The following is a 17056-nucleotide window of genomic DNA, read 5'->3' as shown; positions in this document are numbered from 1 at the left end:
ACTTCTGCTCAAAGGTTTGCAGAGATGGGGGCTTTAATTGCAGGCCCTCCATTTACTGTGTTCTCCAAGGGGAAGGTATCATTAGGACCCCATCCAAAGTTTTACCTAAGATTTCTGCTGAGTTTCACGTTAACCCCAAACTAGTCACCTTTTGTTTTGTTTTTTCCCTAAGCCGCATTGGCCTACCCAGGAGTCTATCTTCTATACATTAGATGTTAAGAGGTCACTAGCCTTTTACTTCGACAGAACCAGGCCATTCAAGAAGACCCGTAGATTCTTTGTTTCTATTGCAGATAGGTCAAGGGGAAGCCTCTGTTTCCACTCATTGACTTTCTATACGGATTTCTGGATGCATTATTGCCTCTTATTGTTTTGCTGAGGTTCCGCCTCCACTACAAGTGACTGTGTGCTCTACTAAATCATAGTCTATGTTGGTAGCCCACACAAAAACATTCCAGTTGCTGAAATCTGCAAGGCTGCAACGTGGTCATTGGTGCACATGTTTTCTGCCCACTATGTCTTGGTTCACAATGCAAGATCAGATGCTGCAGTAGGTCACACAATTCCTTCTTCACCGATGGACTCTGTTCCAAAACTCCCACCTCCTTGAGGGATTACTGCTAGGGAGTCACCTGAAGTGGAGCACTCACAGGCATGCTACTTGAAGGAGAAGAAGAATTTACACAGCTCGTGTAGTAAGATGAGTTTTTCGAGATTTGTGTCCCTGCAGGTGCTCCACTACCCATCCTCCTTCCCCTCTGCTTCGAAGCTACCTCTGTGGGACTTTGTGGTAGAGAAGGAAATGAGGGCAGTTCACTCATGTGGCCTTATATAGCCTCGTTACAAGGTTCAAGGATTTGCAGGGCTCATATGCAGGCCAAACGGGCACCGCTACCAAAAAATCTCCGCTTAAAGGCGCACGAGCGCATGCACATCAGAAGTGGAGCACCCACAGGGACACACATCTCGAAGAACTCCAGTCACTGCACAAAGTGAGTAAGCTATCTTTGTGTACTGGGCCTGCACAACAAACCAGATGATAACGTTTGTTGTCCCTGATTTCCATTATTATTTTTAATAATACATGTTATTTATCTGTTTTTATAAGCAAATTATATACCTGTTCCTATAGTTGCACAGAAAAGCACCCTCTAAAGTCAGTGATAGTTTTCCGGTGCAAGAATCATAGGATGAGACATACTAGTGTATGCAATTTTACAGAGATACATAGTGAAATCCCAGCACCACTGTAATCAATAGCAAAGCTTCCATTGACTTCAGTAGAGCCACAATTTCAGCCATAGTGTAAATATCCATTTCCCTAAGCAATCATTTGCTGTGTACATATTTCATGATCCTTTTTTACCTTTGTTACTTATTTTTCACACTGAAATTTAAAGATCTATTTTATTTTGTGAAGAATATGATTAAATCCTCTTTTTTTAAATGTAGATCTTTTCAAAAGCTTTTCATTAAAAAAAGAAACCCAATAGTTTATGCCAATCCAACTATAAATAATACAGCCATATACACGGTGAATGTAAAATATAATTTATGAAACAGATATTATGAAGCTACATAGACCATATTTTAGGTGATTACAAATTCCTCATATTAGATCTAATGCATAATTATATTTTACCTTATGGCATTTTAAAAGTAACATAATATATTACAGTTAGGTTCAGTTTTTAAGAGGTCGCTCAATTTAAAATTTTGATCCTGATTTGGAATCCACTAACATAGATCCCTGCACCTGTGCAGAATCTCACTTAAGTAAATGGAATTCCCTAGAGGTGCACTCTAGCTGATTCCAGTGTCAGATCAGAATCTGAATTAGCTGCTAGTGTATTTGAAATAATGTATTCTACTCTTGGGCTAATAATCCTGGATACAGTTGGTGTTAACATGCTTGAGAAACACTTCTTTAGATTTACTGTTGTTTCTATGATGCAGCCCCAAAGTTTATTTCTGAAATACTATTTCTTAAACCAGTTGCAGCAACGCATAATATCCTATGTAAAAAAAAATTAGTCCAAAGGGGCATGTAGAGAATCTGTCTGAGATCATGACAGAAAAAAGTTATTGAATATACAGAAACCACATCAATGCAAATTGCAAAGATACACACACAATCCCTATCCTAATCCCTCAATGCCATTTGGAGTTTTCCATTGCCCCCCCCCCCTTTTTTTTTCCTTCCTACAAGAGTAAGCAAGAATGAAGGCCTAACGAACATTCTTCCCTCACGCACCCTGTGTTTTACTCCTCTGTTAAATATTCTCTTTGTCTTTCCATTTATTTGTCCTCATTCTCAGCAGAAAAACCTTTTTTTAATGTTATGGTCATTGAAGAATTTTAAATAAAGGGTTTTTTTGCTTTTGTTTTGGTGTCAGTTGATTTCTTATCAAAGTGTTTGATTTGCAATTTTTTTCTTGTCGTTTGCAGAAGCCGAAAGCGGTATGCCCTCTTCGTTACCTTTCCTTCCAACCTCAACCCTACCTTCACTCCTTCTAACTTCAGGACTAATTCCTTGCCAAGAACTCAGGAAGATAACACCTTTGTCTATCTTTCTCTCTATATATGTACATATATATATATATTCATGTGTCTATGTGTGTGTGTATATATATATATATGCATATTTATATATGAGCCCCCAATTTCAAAGAGGAGAGAAAATAGAATCATTTTGTTTCTTTATTGGTTCTTGTGACTCATGCACTAACTTCTTTGCAGGAATTATAAAATTAAATAAAAGCATTAGACTTTTATTTCATCGTGTACCCATTGATGTATCCAATTATTACATTTGGAAATCAAACTTGGTCTGCTGTTCACCGTCCTTTTTTCTCTTTTTGTTAATTTGTTTTGTATTGTGACATGTCCTCTGTGTCTACCAGTCTTTGTGCTGCCATTTTAACTCCATATTCACAACCTTATTGATAGCCTCTCTTCCCACAGAGTCTTTCTGTAAAATACATGTTTCACAATACAATACTTTGTGCTCTTGTAGTTTCGCCTCCCATTAACAATGACCAAATGCCTGATTTTTTTGCATTGCTGATTCAGATTAATTATAATACAGTACTCATTAAAGCTACTGTACTGTTCCAGTGAAGTACCTATAGGTAGTTTAGGCTGTATGTTCATATTCATTTTATTACATGAGCTCATTTATTGAAACAACTCAAATGAAAGAGTTTGCTTCGTTTGTTTTTTCTTTGTGTTGGCATGTTTTGCATATTCTTTTAATAACCACGTTACAGGCCTCATCTCTAGCCTACATTCCATTTTGTTGTTTTTGGTTTGAATGAAATAAACAAGGCGGGACCTACCACGTCCCTATTTTTTAACAATTTATCACAGTCTGACTCTTTGTGGTGTCCTTTGGAGACTCCTGATTGTCGAGATGTATTTCAGTTTCCTACTTAATCACATACTCCAACCTTAATTTCCACATTTGTTCTGTTGTGTGTGTTCTGTGTGTTGTGTTTATTTTCTTTATAGTCTTACTCTACTGTGTTTTTTGAGTCGATGTGTGAAAAGAGAGGTGGCTTCCTGTCAGTTTGGCATTGTTGATATGATCCAACTGCAGAGAAGTTACTGCAACACAGCATCTTCAAGGATCTGCAGTTGTTGCACCTCTACTTGGCTTCTTGCTTTTGAGTATATTTATCTTGTGGTGAAGGCATGCTGATTCTGGCATGTTGAGCAGTGTAAAAAAGTGTGGTACAAAGTCCAGTTGCTTGCTCCCAGAATAAAGTACATTATGCTGCTGAGTTCATTTATTTCCATTGTATTCCTAGTCGATTCACATCTTAAACCAAAAACACTAATTAAACTATTTTACAGTGTATTAATTTCAGCGCAATTATTGAACTAGTGCTAGCATATCCCTGGTAAAGTACCTTATGCGCGCATGGCACACTTAATAGTCATTCTTATTAAGAACTTAATTCCTGGGAGCAACATTTTGTGATTCTGTTTGCTTGTAGTAACTAAGCTTTCATATACTATAGCATGTAATGTTGCAATGTGTCTTTTGCCTTGTATCCTTTTTAGTGTCATAATAGAATTTTCTATGTATAGCTATATGGAATTTGTACTCATGTCAGTCATAGAGCCCAGAAGAAAGAAGCAATGCCTATGAGTTACAAGCGGTGTGCAGCTGGTATTCACACAGATCCCACACGCTGGTTTGTGCACCAACCCTCACACGTGCTTTCAAAATATATTCTGAAAAGCCATAATGGTTCAAATTAAATCTATAATTTATAGCTGTTTTCATGACATGGCACAATTAAAGAGGCCATTGCACTAATATTGTGCATTTCATCTGGGCACAGCATGAACCAGTTTAAAATGGTAGCTGTGTTTATATGTGTGATAGCTATAGTGAATAACATCCCATTATCTCGTTTCAGTTAATATAAGTATTATAATATAACTATTATAATATGTGACTGATGAATATATTAGAGTTTCTATTTTAGTTGCCTGGGGAATGGTACAGTACATCTACCACAAGGTTTAAACCAGAGTTGTCATGGCCTTTTGTCACTGATTTAGTTCAAAGTTTGCCATTTTTGCTTCATTGAGTTAAAAAATGGACCCGTATTTTTAGACCAGGATCAATGGCAGGTAGGAGCGTATCTGAAAAATATGAAGAGGAATATCGCTGGGTCAGAACGGGTCTCTTGGCATGGATCTCCATGAGTGTTCTGCTATTTATTTATGTGTACATATTACATGTTACATGGTGAGGTTAGATATTAGCAATTAGGGATTAAATTTTCATAAGTCACTTAGAAGAACAAATCCTGTTTTACAAAGCTCCTAAGTCACTTAGTGCTTTTGCAAATTTATCCTAATGAAAGTAAAACATAACGTACTAATAATACTGTAGAATGAGACATAGTTTGGCTCATACTGTGGGAGTTTCCCAACAAAGCTCTACCAATACACCTCCATTCTGACCTATGTCATCCGTTTGTCTTCCAGTCTTGGGGCTCCACACAAGGTTCCTGTTAAGGTGCCTTGCCTTGATCTGCTGTCTTCTCTGCTATCTCCATTCTGGTTTCCATCTGCCAGTGCATCTTAAACTAATTCCTGTCCTGTGTCATCCCTGGTAATCGAGTTTGAGGTCTTGAGAACAAATCAGACAGTCATACGAGACTTGGAGGTAGCTTTGTGATATGGAACCATTGCCCAGTCTAGGGACCCAAACTTGTGTTCATTTGTGATCTGATCAGAGGTTTCACTTGGGCAAAAGGCCAATAAATTAATGCACTATGACACATTCTTTTTCATAAATTCATTTTCAATAACTATTTGCAAACTAATATATAAAACTCAATAGGAATGCAGACAATAAATCTTATGGTTCACTTTTTCTATGAGTGAGACTGAAGGTAGCTGGACAGTATGGGAAGATGGAAAAAGTTTTCTCCTCCTTCTCTTCTCAAATGTATGAACGAGGGTTTTTTAATATATTCTAATAGCATAACAAAAAATTATCTCGTATTAAGCTTTCTACCAAGTCAAGTAATTGAAAGAATTCTCACCAAAAAGTGGCTGGTCACTTTTTTACAATGATAATTTGTAAACTGAAATTCAGGCCATCCCGTGCCCGGCGTAGACATCAGACAATGCAACAGTAGTAAAGATGAGCACCCCAAGAAAGTCTCACAGATGGTTATAAAAACAGTACTAGATTTTGATGCCTATAGAGAAGGCATTTATACAAGTAACAGTAACATCATGCAAACATACTGTATTTAATATTTTATGCAAACCACTGTATTGATACACTGTGTAACCAGTTCTATCCATGTAAAGTGAGAGGTAATATACGCATGGCTCATGGTCTATTACTGTGACTCTGAGCTATTAGGATATTTTCTGGTGAGTTTCTGCTTAGATACTGGCAGTGGATGGTTTGTACATTTAAAACACCAGAACAGAAACGATGTGGTTCTCAATACCTTGAGAGTTCAATTAACACCCCAGAAGCTACTGTTGGATATCTCTTTCTCATGTAGGTACTTATAGACCACAACCAAGTCATGTCTTAACCTTCTCTTGGAAAAACTAAATAGAATGAACTGTACACAGTATTCCAGTAATATTCTCACTACCCTATCCATCTCCCTCCTTGATAGTCTCCTGCTTGTACATCCAAGGATTGTTCTAGCCCTCTTAACTATTGTATCACACTGGGAGCTCATGCCCACTTGTTATCTGCCATGACTCTAAATCCTTTAGAGAGTCACTGCATTCAAGGATATGCTTCCTCATCTTGTAAATGTGACCTACATTCTCTGTTGCTAGATGTATGACCTTGCATTTTGCTGTATTAAAATGTAGGTTATTCAAATGAGCCCACTTTACCAAGTGGCCCAGATTATACTAGAGCAAAAGTTTTCAAACTATGGTCTGAGGGCCACAGAGAAATTGCTTGTGGTCCATGGAGAATTGACTGGTCACATGGTACTGCCTCCTTCTCCCTATTTTCAACTGCTAAATTGCATTAAACTGCAGCTAAAAATATATTAAATACTTTCCTAATATTTGTTTTCTATGTAAAGATGCAACAACAGCTGCCACATGACCCACACATTTACGAATGGTAGGGCAGGTTGCCAATGAGAGAATCTTTGTATTGAAATGTTGTCCATGTTGTGAAAAAAATTGAGATCCCCTATGCCAGAGGAATATACTCCTGAAAGTGAGGACTGCCAAAGAAACTACATATCAAAAGTGTTCTAGCTAGCTACTTCTTCATTAGCGCTGAAGCTAACCTAAACAGAAATATAATAAAATAGGGAAATTTGATTCTGTCTTTAAAAGTTCAAAATTATATGATGTTCTTTGTCTGATTTCATAGACTGGTATTAGATTAAAAAATGATCAAATGACTTTGTGATATCAGTGAATATTTGGAAAAATCAGGAGATGTTCATTTTTCATAGCATTGTTCCAATGCATGGCATACAATGCTTTTCATAGTTTGTTCCATTCACTGCTATTCACTGTGTATAAAAGACTAGGGATACATAAAGGAGATGTTGAGACTAGATGAAGTTCTGGTAGAAGTCCTCCTTTTTTAGAGCCCCAAGTTTACTATACCACACCATCTTCTCCTCTGTTGAGAAACAAAGTAATTCAAAAAGTTGGTATTATGGTTGGCTTGTTATTCAGATACATGTCATTGTGATGATAATTAAGTTATTGTGAAGTTCACAGGTTCTTTTTTTTCCAAGTCACCAGGGCTAGCTCCAGCATTTCTGCCGCCCCAAGCAAAAAAAAAAAAAGTCAAGATCGCGGCAATTGGAAAAAAAAAAAAAAAACCTGCAATCGACGGCGGCAGTTTAGCGGCAGGTCCTTCGCTCCTAGAGGGAACGAGGGACCTGCCGTCCCCGAATTGCCGCTGGTGCTGCCCCTCTCCTTTGGCCGCCCCAAGCACCTGCTTGTTAAGCTGGTGCCTGGAGCCGGCCCTGCAAGTCACTCAAAAATCTTTTACCCCTATAACTACTTGAATCAATACTTAGCATCACTAGCCTGAGCTATATTTTGATAGCCTTTTGTAAGATAGCTGTCCCATCAGAAGTTGCTTTTATAAGCCATGCAAACTGGGTAGAATTTGCTTGTGAGTAGCCGATGCTTGTATTGCCTGTACATCAGAGGGTGAGAATAAAATCAAACCTGTGTGAGCCTCTGCTGTTATTTATTGTTAATAACACTGATAAGATCGATTTCTTTTTATTCCCATCACATACACAGTCACAAATCCTTATTTTGTGGTTAAGACCTAGTGCAGTACAAGATCTTCTGACAGATATGAAATCAATTCATGTGAGTTAATATTACGCATATATATTAAAGGTGAAACTGGAAATGCCACCTAAAGTTAAGTTTGCCTGGCACTTCCCATTATAAGACCCTGTTTTCAGGTGCTTGTCAGCTTGTTAAATTTTTACTGTTTGGGAGAAAATTTTCCATAGTGGGTGTCTGCCTCAGGCTGATCAATTTCCAAGAATGAGATTAAGGAAAAATATGTTCTTTTCCTCATTAAAAACATTTTTACAGCCATTTCATCTAGCATCTCCATGCTTTGGAACAAGAGCTTGACATTTGTCGTAGGGATTACTAATGTGTCAGGGATATACCTTTTGCTCTTTCTTTGAAAAAACACACAGATTTATTAACATTTGAAAAATCCATTTGCATATGGTCAGTAGAGATTTGTTACCGTTTGGCAGCTGAATTCTCAGATTACTCCATCTGCACTGAGCATGCTCTATCCCAGGACTGTCAGGGCTGTCTAGGACTTTCCCTGAATTGCTTCTTTTCACTTCTGCAGCTGCTTTGGCACTGGGTACCAGTACTGAGAGCAGGCAAAATGTCACTCTTGTGTTCTTATTGTCCCCCCCTTCCCCTCCCCCACTTCTGGCATCCTGGCAGTTTGGAGGAGTAAGCAACCTGACTCAAACGCAGAGGGGCCAAGAACCTGATGTCGCAGGGAGGAGAGTCGCTTAGGACAAGGAACCTCGGGTGGGAAGGCTGGAACTGGAAATTGTGGGGGGAGGAAGAACGAGTGGGACTGTCTGGGCAAGGAGACTGTGACTGAGATGAAGAGTGTGGGAGTTGGAGACTGGGACCGGCTAGGTGAGGAGACTGGGTCTAGGATGAGGAGTTAAGGGCAAAACTAAGACAAGGAGCTGTGAGGAAGGGGAAAAGATAGGACAGGGACAGGCTTGAGAGGGTGGGCAGAATGGGTCAGGTTTGGGTGGGACAGGAGCAGCAAGGTCTGTGACCTCAAGGGAACACTGCCCTCCAGAATCTGGAATGGAACCCATGATTCCTGAGTCTCAACATTTTTTCTGTTAGCAAATATCTGTGAAACCCAACCACTACCAAAGTATGTGTCTCATCCACCTCTAGTGGATGACAACTTACTGTTGCTATCAGTTTCTCTGTTAGCTTGAGTAGCAGAGGGCTGTGCGGTAGTTCTAAAGACTCCAGCTATGCAGGTGTCAATATGATTCCATGTAATGGAATTTCTGTTTTTTTCAGTTTGCTTTTTTAAAACCTAGAAAATTGTATTAATCCCTCTGACCTCAAGATAAAAAGAACATTGAAGTTGCCAAGTCAAGCACTCAAAAGTTAGGAAATGTCAGATTTAAGGTTACTTGTGCATCTTTAATTCATTCCCCTTGTGCACATGTATTATGATACGGTCTTTAATTACATACTTTTTTCAGGACCTCTTGCCTCTTTCGTTGCACAGGATGGACTGTATTTTAGGAACAAATTCGGGTTGTGTAGTGATGAAGGCTATTGTCTGTAGGATCCAAGCCTCGTTTGTTGCCAAAGTAGGAGCTGTGTCATGAATGAGGCAAGGGAGACTTTGTACATACAAAGTGCTATAAAATGCTAAGTACTCTGAAAAATCAGGCTGTTTAGGAAGTACTCAGCTACTATAGTGCTGAAAAACCCATGAGCCAATGAATAACTCTAGAGCAGGGTTTCCTGAACAGGGCCACAGGTCAAGCAATAAAGATAAAACAAACTATTGAATAGCTTTTTGTTCACTGAGCATCATCCATCCTATGCAGTGCATGAGGGAAAGGTCCTGAGCTACAGATAATATATGATCATGACAATGAGGACTGTATCATAAAATATATGCACGAGGGACTGAATTAAGGTTGCACAGGCAGCCTTAAATCTGACATCACCTGACTTCTAAATGCTGATTTTGCAAGCTTAATATTCTTGTCACATCGGACTTTAATGTGTACATATATGTGTGTGTGTGTGTGTGTGTGTATAAGTAGGTGTGCAGATGCACACGCACAAGTACATACACATTCAGTATATAAAATACAGCATATGAAAATGTTCTCTAGTTAACAAAAACATTCTATACTTACCAGCATTATCCAACTCAACAATTTATCAGTAACTAAGACTATCTAAACATTTGATCCTATATTTTCCCCAAAATAATAAGGCTACAAATCTTTAGCATTGCATGCACTTGCAATGTTAGCACCTTATGTCCATTCATATATACATCTTATCTATTGCTATGTTGGCATCTTCCCTAAAAGTCAGTGTCTGATATAAGCCTGCAAGCATCATAGTTTCTTTTAGTCCTTGTGTACTGTAAGTCTTGCATGTGTACTCTTATTACTCTTTAACTTACAAAGATTAAACTTGACCAAAACAAAAAACAAAAACAAAAAAAGGGAAACATTTGACAAGCTTTATTAAGTGTTTTGTCAAGTTAAGAGCTTAGTTATATTACACTTCAAAGTAAAAGAAGATGAAGAATAAATATGGCTACCTGATACCTTATAATATTGCCTGAACCAAAAATACTCTGGTGCTAAACCTTTATGACAATACAGCAAATATTTTACACATAAGCAGAGATCAACACACACCATGTTAACTTACAATTTCCTCCATCAAACTGAGTTGCAGTCACTCTGTTAGGGTGGCTGGATTATTATTTTTTTCTTCCAGGGGCTGCATAGCAATGTTTTTTTTAAAATGTTATATTCATTTTATGTTTTCCTCAGCAATAGCGACTGGTTGTCATGTACCATTCCCCTTGAGTGTATGTGTGTATTTATTATATTATGTACAATAATATAATATATACAGATAGGGGTCCCATTATTTCTCATTTCAAAAGAAATTGGCACAAGGATGTTTAAAATGGTTTAATTTTACAAATGACTCTTTGTACTGGTTTCAAGTGGTGGTTTCCCTGGGGGATCTCTTCCCTTTTCACCATATCATGAACTTTTTCATCAGCCTGAATAATAGCGCAAGAAAGCTAAACTGCTCCGCTTCACATGTGGTTTTTCTGAGATGCTTTTTTTGCTTTGTTTTGGTAAAAGATGCTAATTATTTGATGGCTAGAACATAAGAAAGTAGTGACTTAAGAGCTGAAATGGTGATATGATTTTAAGGGAAGATACATGGTTGTTGCAAATTTAAGTTCTGTAATGATACCCATTGTTGATGTTTAAGCGTTGATCTGATTGGAAATGTCAAAGAAGAAAATGGCTTCAAATTTCCTTATAGCCTTTCCTGACTAGTGGGTCCCCTAGAATAAAACAAAAATAGAGCATTTTGGAGCATTCAATTAAAAGTGATATAAACTCATAGCTTTGTCTTTTTGTTTGTTTGTGTTTCATTGAGCAGTATATTAATCAATCCTGGAAACCACGTCAAGATTCAAGAAGGTACTTTAGGATTCTTCATTGCAAGTGATGCCAAAGAAGTGAAAAGGTAATTTGTTTATTGCATCTTTTTAATTAAAAAAATGCAGTCTCTTCCTTATTTTATTCTTTACATATAGAGCTTCGCCCCAACTCCCATAGAAGTCAGCAGAAGGATTCATATTTCTTCAATGGGGGTTGAATTGGACCAAATGTACATGCTTCTCATGTTGGACTTTTTCCCATGGCGAAAAAACTTTAACTGAAATAAAATGAAATAATAATTTTGCAGCACCTATGAAAAAAAACCAAAGAGATAAACATTAAGTTTGGGGGGGAGGAGGGGTTAACCTCAAAAAACCCACTTTGCATATGGGCCAGATGATCTACTGTTGTAACGTAATTGACCCTAGTGGAGTTATTTGAGCAGAGAACGGGGTCCCTAGTTTTGGCCTAAGGTTTAGGTGTTTAGAGAAATTCTTTTATATAGGGACAGTTTCAGCAACCTCAACAAATAATTGTTGTGGGCAAACTGAGCAGTATTCATTCAGCATTACATTGGCGGTATGACATGCCCTTGTTACTATTCTTTATCAGAACTATATACTGTGTAGGCACATAATAATGAATCAAACTAAAACAGAGCAGTACTTCCCATCCAATGTGGGCTACTTTACCTGTTTAGCAGTCTAAGAACTTGGCTGTATCAGCGAGATTAGGGTTTGGAGTATTCAAGCTACAGTTATACAAGAAAACTTTGGTCTCATGCCTAGCAGCCACCAAAGTGTGTCATTATTAGACCCCAGTGCACACCCAGTGTCTCGTGATTATCAAGTCTTTAGAAAGATAAAGTGATGTCAGAAAATAATTTCTAAGATAAAGAAATAACTTTTTAAAACATTTTGAAGATAAATAGATTTTTAAAAAGCTAAAAAAGTAATTTGTTGCCTGGTCATCCCTCCCAAATGTGTTACTCCAAAATGAAAAAGAAGACACTCCAATCTGCAAGAAATAGAGTTGGCTGCCATTTTTATTTTTTAAATCATGCTGAACTTGAGTTCAAGAATCAGATTATTATCTCAGAACTGGCCACCTTCTCCCTCCATAACCATTCCATCTTATAGGCCATGAAGACTTTCTTCCAAGGTGCAGCTGTGCCCATCCAAACTGTGGGAAGCTGTCTCCAGAACCATCCTCCCCTCTTCAGCCCTATTGTGTTAATCAATCCACAAGAGCAGGTCCCATATCTGAATACAGTACAGAGGTCTAACCACCTCCTCCTCCTCTGCTCTTACCACAGATTCCTGGATTCTTGCAGATATACATGCTCTGATTCTGGTTCATAGATATCAGGCCTGCTTAGCACCTGCTCAACTACAGGGCCCCTTCCAGCCAGCTGCAACATGTCAGAATTATTATAAACATTCCAACCTCCAGCTGCCTGCAAACCCTATTCTGCCAAATGATACCTGTGAGTTCCATCAGTGTCAAATGGCGCAGAAGTGATGCACTGAGAGAGGTGAAAATCAGCCCTTGACTAAGCCTACTCTGCCAAAGAAGGAACATTCTTTGCCAACTCCAGAGTTAGCAGTTTCTGCAAGCCAGGGAATACTACCTACCCCTAGCAAAGTGACCCTACCTGCTCCTTCCCAAATAAACATTCCCCAACAGCCAAGCCAGCCACAGAGGGAGAAGGGGCACCTCTTCTGGTCTCCCTCCTCTTGTAGCTGGCCTCTAATGGAATGTCTCCTAATTTGCACAGGTGCCGGTGAATTAGGCCTTTGAATCTCCTTCCTTATCTGTAAAATGAACAGAATAATACTGAGGTATCTCAAAGGGATGGCATGCAGATTGCTTAATATTTGTTCAGTGCTATACTAGTGCTGCATATCCCAAGAGCTAAACTGTCGATTTAAGCCCCAGCCCTGCAAGAGGCACATGATTCCAACAGGTGCTCACAGTTTCCTCTTCTCCCTTACACCAATTTTAGACTGAGGTAAGCATGTTGATATCAGTCTTGTTACCCCTCAAAAGAGCACTGCATGCATTCTCGCTGGTGTAACATGGTGGCCTGCCCTTGGGCTGGAGAGCCTGGGCTAAGCCAAGCCTGATTACACCTGAGGGAAATCAAGCAATCCCAGGCTAAAAGACAGCAGGAAGCTTCAGTAGGAGGGGGCTGAGAGAATAACTGAGCCTGACATTAAGAGGAAGAAAGTTGTCTAGACAGGGTCCTGGGAGACACCATGCCCAAGATGCAGGGCAGAGTCTGATAGACAGACCCTTTGGAAGCAAGGGGCTGTGCCAACCTGACATTGGGATAAAGACGGGTATGAGTTGTTCTGTTTTTCAAAGATTAAGTGTTATTTTGGCCTGCTGGGTGAGCGATGGACTGGGGCTGCAGCCTGTGTGTTCCTAGAAGTCTAAATAAGTAAGACCCCTTTTGGGGATTGTTTGAACTTTTTGAACTGGAGGAGTTCTTAAAGGGTCCTGAAGAGGTGGAAACACAGGCAGGGTGCTGATGAGCAATCTGTGGCCCAAAGGGAGACACAGGAGGCAGCTGCCCCTAATACAGCTGGGCCCTGCCCTTTCCCATCTCCAGCACCGCCTTTGTGAAAGCTATTACAGTGGGCACTAGCCTCTCAAGCAACCTGTGAGCCCAGCAGGCAGTTCTTGTTCTCTCTCGTGCCTCTTTCCTTTTCCATGTGCACAAGGCTATTCACATGGTAGCACCAAGACACTAACCTGTGTATTTACAAAGTGTTTTAGCCATGCAGTTCCCCGTTAAAGTTAATGGAGACTGCACTGGGAGAAACCTGGCATGGCCTTTTTGAAATGATAGAAGTTGAATAATGAAGATATATTTAGAGTAAATTTACTGAGCACTTGTATATCAATTTTCATCCATGACAACAGCAAGTTGAAGCAGAAGCTCTGACTTGCCTTTTCCAGAAACCTTCGGCCAGAAGTATGCAAGGTTGCTGCCTCTCTTCCCATATTCCCTAACCATTCTGTACAAAGCAGATCTTTATCAGATGTGCTTCAGCTAACGTAGCCATTTATGAAAATTGCCAATTTCACCTTTGTAACTTGATGAATCAGAGTCAGAAAAAATCTTCCAAAATTGAGAGAAACTGAATCCCCCTCCATGAATTCTCTGCCTTTGTTTTCAAACAAGTGATGGATGCTTTAATGGGATCTGAATGGCAATAAAAAAGATTCTAGGAGAGTAAAAAACAGGATTTCTACCTAAATACAATAAAAAAAACGTATGTTATATACTTGTAGCTCAAATTAAATGTTTTTGTTTATGTGTTATGTGCTCTAAGAGATGCTGGCAAGTCTTTTAGGTTAGAACTATACCATATTGCAATGCATATTTAACACTGTTTATGCACCATAATTTGTAGTAGAGTAATTTTGTATATTGCTAAAACAATGATTTTTTTATGTTTTTTTAAATAATAGGTACATATTACACACCTTTATGTTAAGGATTTATTGAAGAGAATAGCTGTATATAAAAGGTTGAATGCTAATAATGTGTCATAGGTACAATATGAGTGGTGTCTTTTTATCATTCTTTATCCACTTACATTTTATTATGCATTATGGAAATCTATTTGTTTTAATTCTTTTATCAATATGGTAATTTCATTTTTAAAAGCATCTGAGTCACTTATTCTTGGTCTTGCACCTAAGGTATGCCTGCACTGCAATCTGCAGTGTGATTGGAGCATGGGTAGAAATACCTAAGATAGCTTTCCTCATGCTAGCACAGCTAAAAATAGCAGAATAGGTGCCGCGGGCTTCAGTGCAGCCTAGCAACATGGGTCCCTGACATGCTTATATAGCCCCTGTATCGATGTTGCATCTAGTGCAGGTATGTCTATCCAAACATCAATCACACCTCAGATTGCAGTGTAAACATGCCCCCCAGAGAGTATCATGGGCATGTCTACTTCAGCAATGGGATCTGGCAGCATGGACCTCACACCTGTGCAGCGTCTGTCTAAACTCGTAGGGATTTGGGGAAGGATCTGTGCTAAAGGATCCTGCTTCAGAAGTGGGATCTAGAACTGGATTAAATGTCTAAAGGGGGAACTGCAAAAACTGGAGAGGAAATTTTGGCCAACAGAAATAGTAGGAAAATCCCATAGTCAGGAGAGAGGTGCCTCTCTGGAGTCCACATGGTCCATAGACGAGTAGAGACTGCCACTCTTGAGTCCCAATCCTATCTCTGACAGTGACTGGCTTGAATATATCATTTAGCTAGTCCCCATAGCAGGTTTAGAACTCAAGACGGCTAGTGCCATGCTGACTCCACTAAACCCTGCTGCTTTCCTGGCAGGTCACTTAAACTCCCTGGACCAAATTCAGACGTTTGAATTAAATTAGTTTCAATTGTTTTGTGTGGATTAAATTCACAATGGTTTGAATTAGACCCTCTTATACTAGCTTGAATCCATGTACCTTCCCATTAAACTAATTACACCAGCTGTACAGGTAGGTTAAGGTGTCTACAGACATATCTACACTACAAGTTAAGTGGGGAGCCGGGAGCCCAGATGGCAGCCTGGCCCAGAGCAGGGAGCCAGGAGCACGGGCAGCAGCCTGGCTCGGAGCTGGGAGCCCAGGCAACAGCCCATCTCAGAGCCAGAAGTGGGAACACTAACTCTGAAGTGTAGACCAGGCCTACATGGATATCAAACAGCAAGAAGAATGTATAAGTTTAAGTAGAGAGGGGACTACTTGTAGCTCTGATATAACTGCAAAATATTTTTGTGATTAAAATTTAAAAGCCCACTGAACCTTTACTCAATACTCAAAATGAAGAAAAAAGTTTCATTTCTCTTTCATTCTATTTTTACCCCAGCTTTGTGCTTGGGGTTCCAATCTAAAGTATTTAAATGTTCTCAATAGACTTCTAGCCAGGCCATTAGCAGGAAGTAGCAGATGTGGCTTTCTGGCACATCTTTCCAGCCCAGTTTTGTAGACACAAGAGGTTTGGATGGTCTACAGAGAAGTAACCAAATATTGAGGCTGATATCTAAACCACATCTTTAGATATTGTCAGGTTCCCCATTCCTAATTAAAAACACCAGCCATAGGTCAAACCTGGAAAATATCCATTGACTTCACGTAGCCTGGCAGTTAAATCACAAGCCTGAGAGCTTGGACACATGTGACAGACTGGCTCTTTGACCTTGGACAAGTCCCTTGATTTCTCTAGGCTCCAATTCCCCCTTTTGTACAGAAAGGATCATAACACCCACCTTTAGATAATGCCCTGCGATGGAGCACAGGAAAACACCTAGAAATAACTCTGCAGGCCTTGTCTCCCCTGCACATAGTCCTAGTCACCCCCTCTTTACTTGTGCTTCTGGGATCTGGAAGATGGATTATGTTTTTCCTTACATCAGGAAAGTACCATGCTCCCTGTGCCCTCACCCTTTCTATAACATCCCCGCACAGTGTGAAACATTCATAAACCCTTGATATTTTTGTCTAAATGAATTAATAGCCCTTTCATTTACACTGGAACCAAGACTATATTCATCCACGTGTCCCTGTGTATTTGTTGCTTATTTTTCTTTCCAGTACCCAAGGACTGTAGGTGGTTCTGTTCCCATGGCCTCTCCTATTTCTGGAATCTTCAGGCCACCTCAAGTGCACGAGCAGTATTACCTGCAAGACGTGTGGTGTGACCTCAAGTCACCCCTCATTTCCATCTTCCTGAATTTGTAGAGAGGAGTCTGGGTCAGAGGAGACAGGCAATGGGGGAAATTTGGCAGATGCTGAAGTGTGGTATGGCCCAG

The 17056-nt window shown here is 39.5% G+C and overlaps 1 protein-coding gene and 1 long non-coding RNA gene across 36 annotated transcripts in view; one reads left to right on the top strand and one right to left on the bottom strand.

The window, feature by feature from the left end:
* The window catches only part of KCNMA1 (potassium calcium-activated channel subfamily M alpha 1), an 873581-nt gene that overhangs the window by 715869 nt on the left and 140656 nt on the right, over window positions 1–17056 (top strand). For 18 of the 35 annotated variants that reach the window (XM_065551703.1, XM_065551712.1, XM_065551711.1 and 15 more), the window contains exon 17: window positions 11224–11310. In XM_065551703.1, the coding sequence (XP_065407775.1) occupies window positions 11224–11310 (87 nt within the window). Of the gene's footprint in view, window positions 1–2448; window positions 2461–11223; window positions 11311–17056 lie in introns of all 35 variants that reach the window. The other 17 variants (XM_065551701.1, XM_065551699.1, XM_065551710.1 and 14 more) reach the window with 1 other exon arrangement.
* Window positions 1–17056, bottom strand: part of LOC112059881 (uncharacterized) — a 37637-nt gene that overhangs the window by 929 nt on the left and 19652 nt on the right. The gene's annotated exons all lie outside the window — the stretch shown is intronic.

Source organism: Chrysemys picta, chromosome 7 (genome assembly GCF_011386835.1).
Source record: "Chrysemys picta bellii isolate R12L10 chromosome 7, ASM1138683v2, whole genome shotgun sequence".
NCBI classification, from domain to species: domain Eukaryota; kingdom Metazoa; phylum Chordata; order Testudines; family Emydidae; genus Chrysemys; species Chrysemys picta.
The sequence above is the reverse complement of the archived record's forward strand: the minus strand, read 5'-3'. Positions and strand labels throughout refer to the sequence as shown.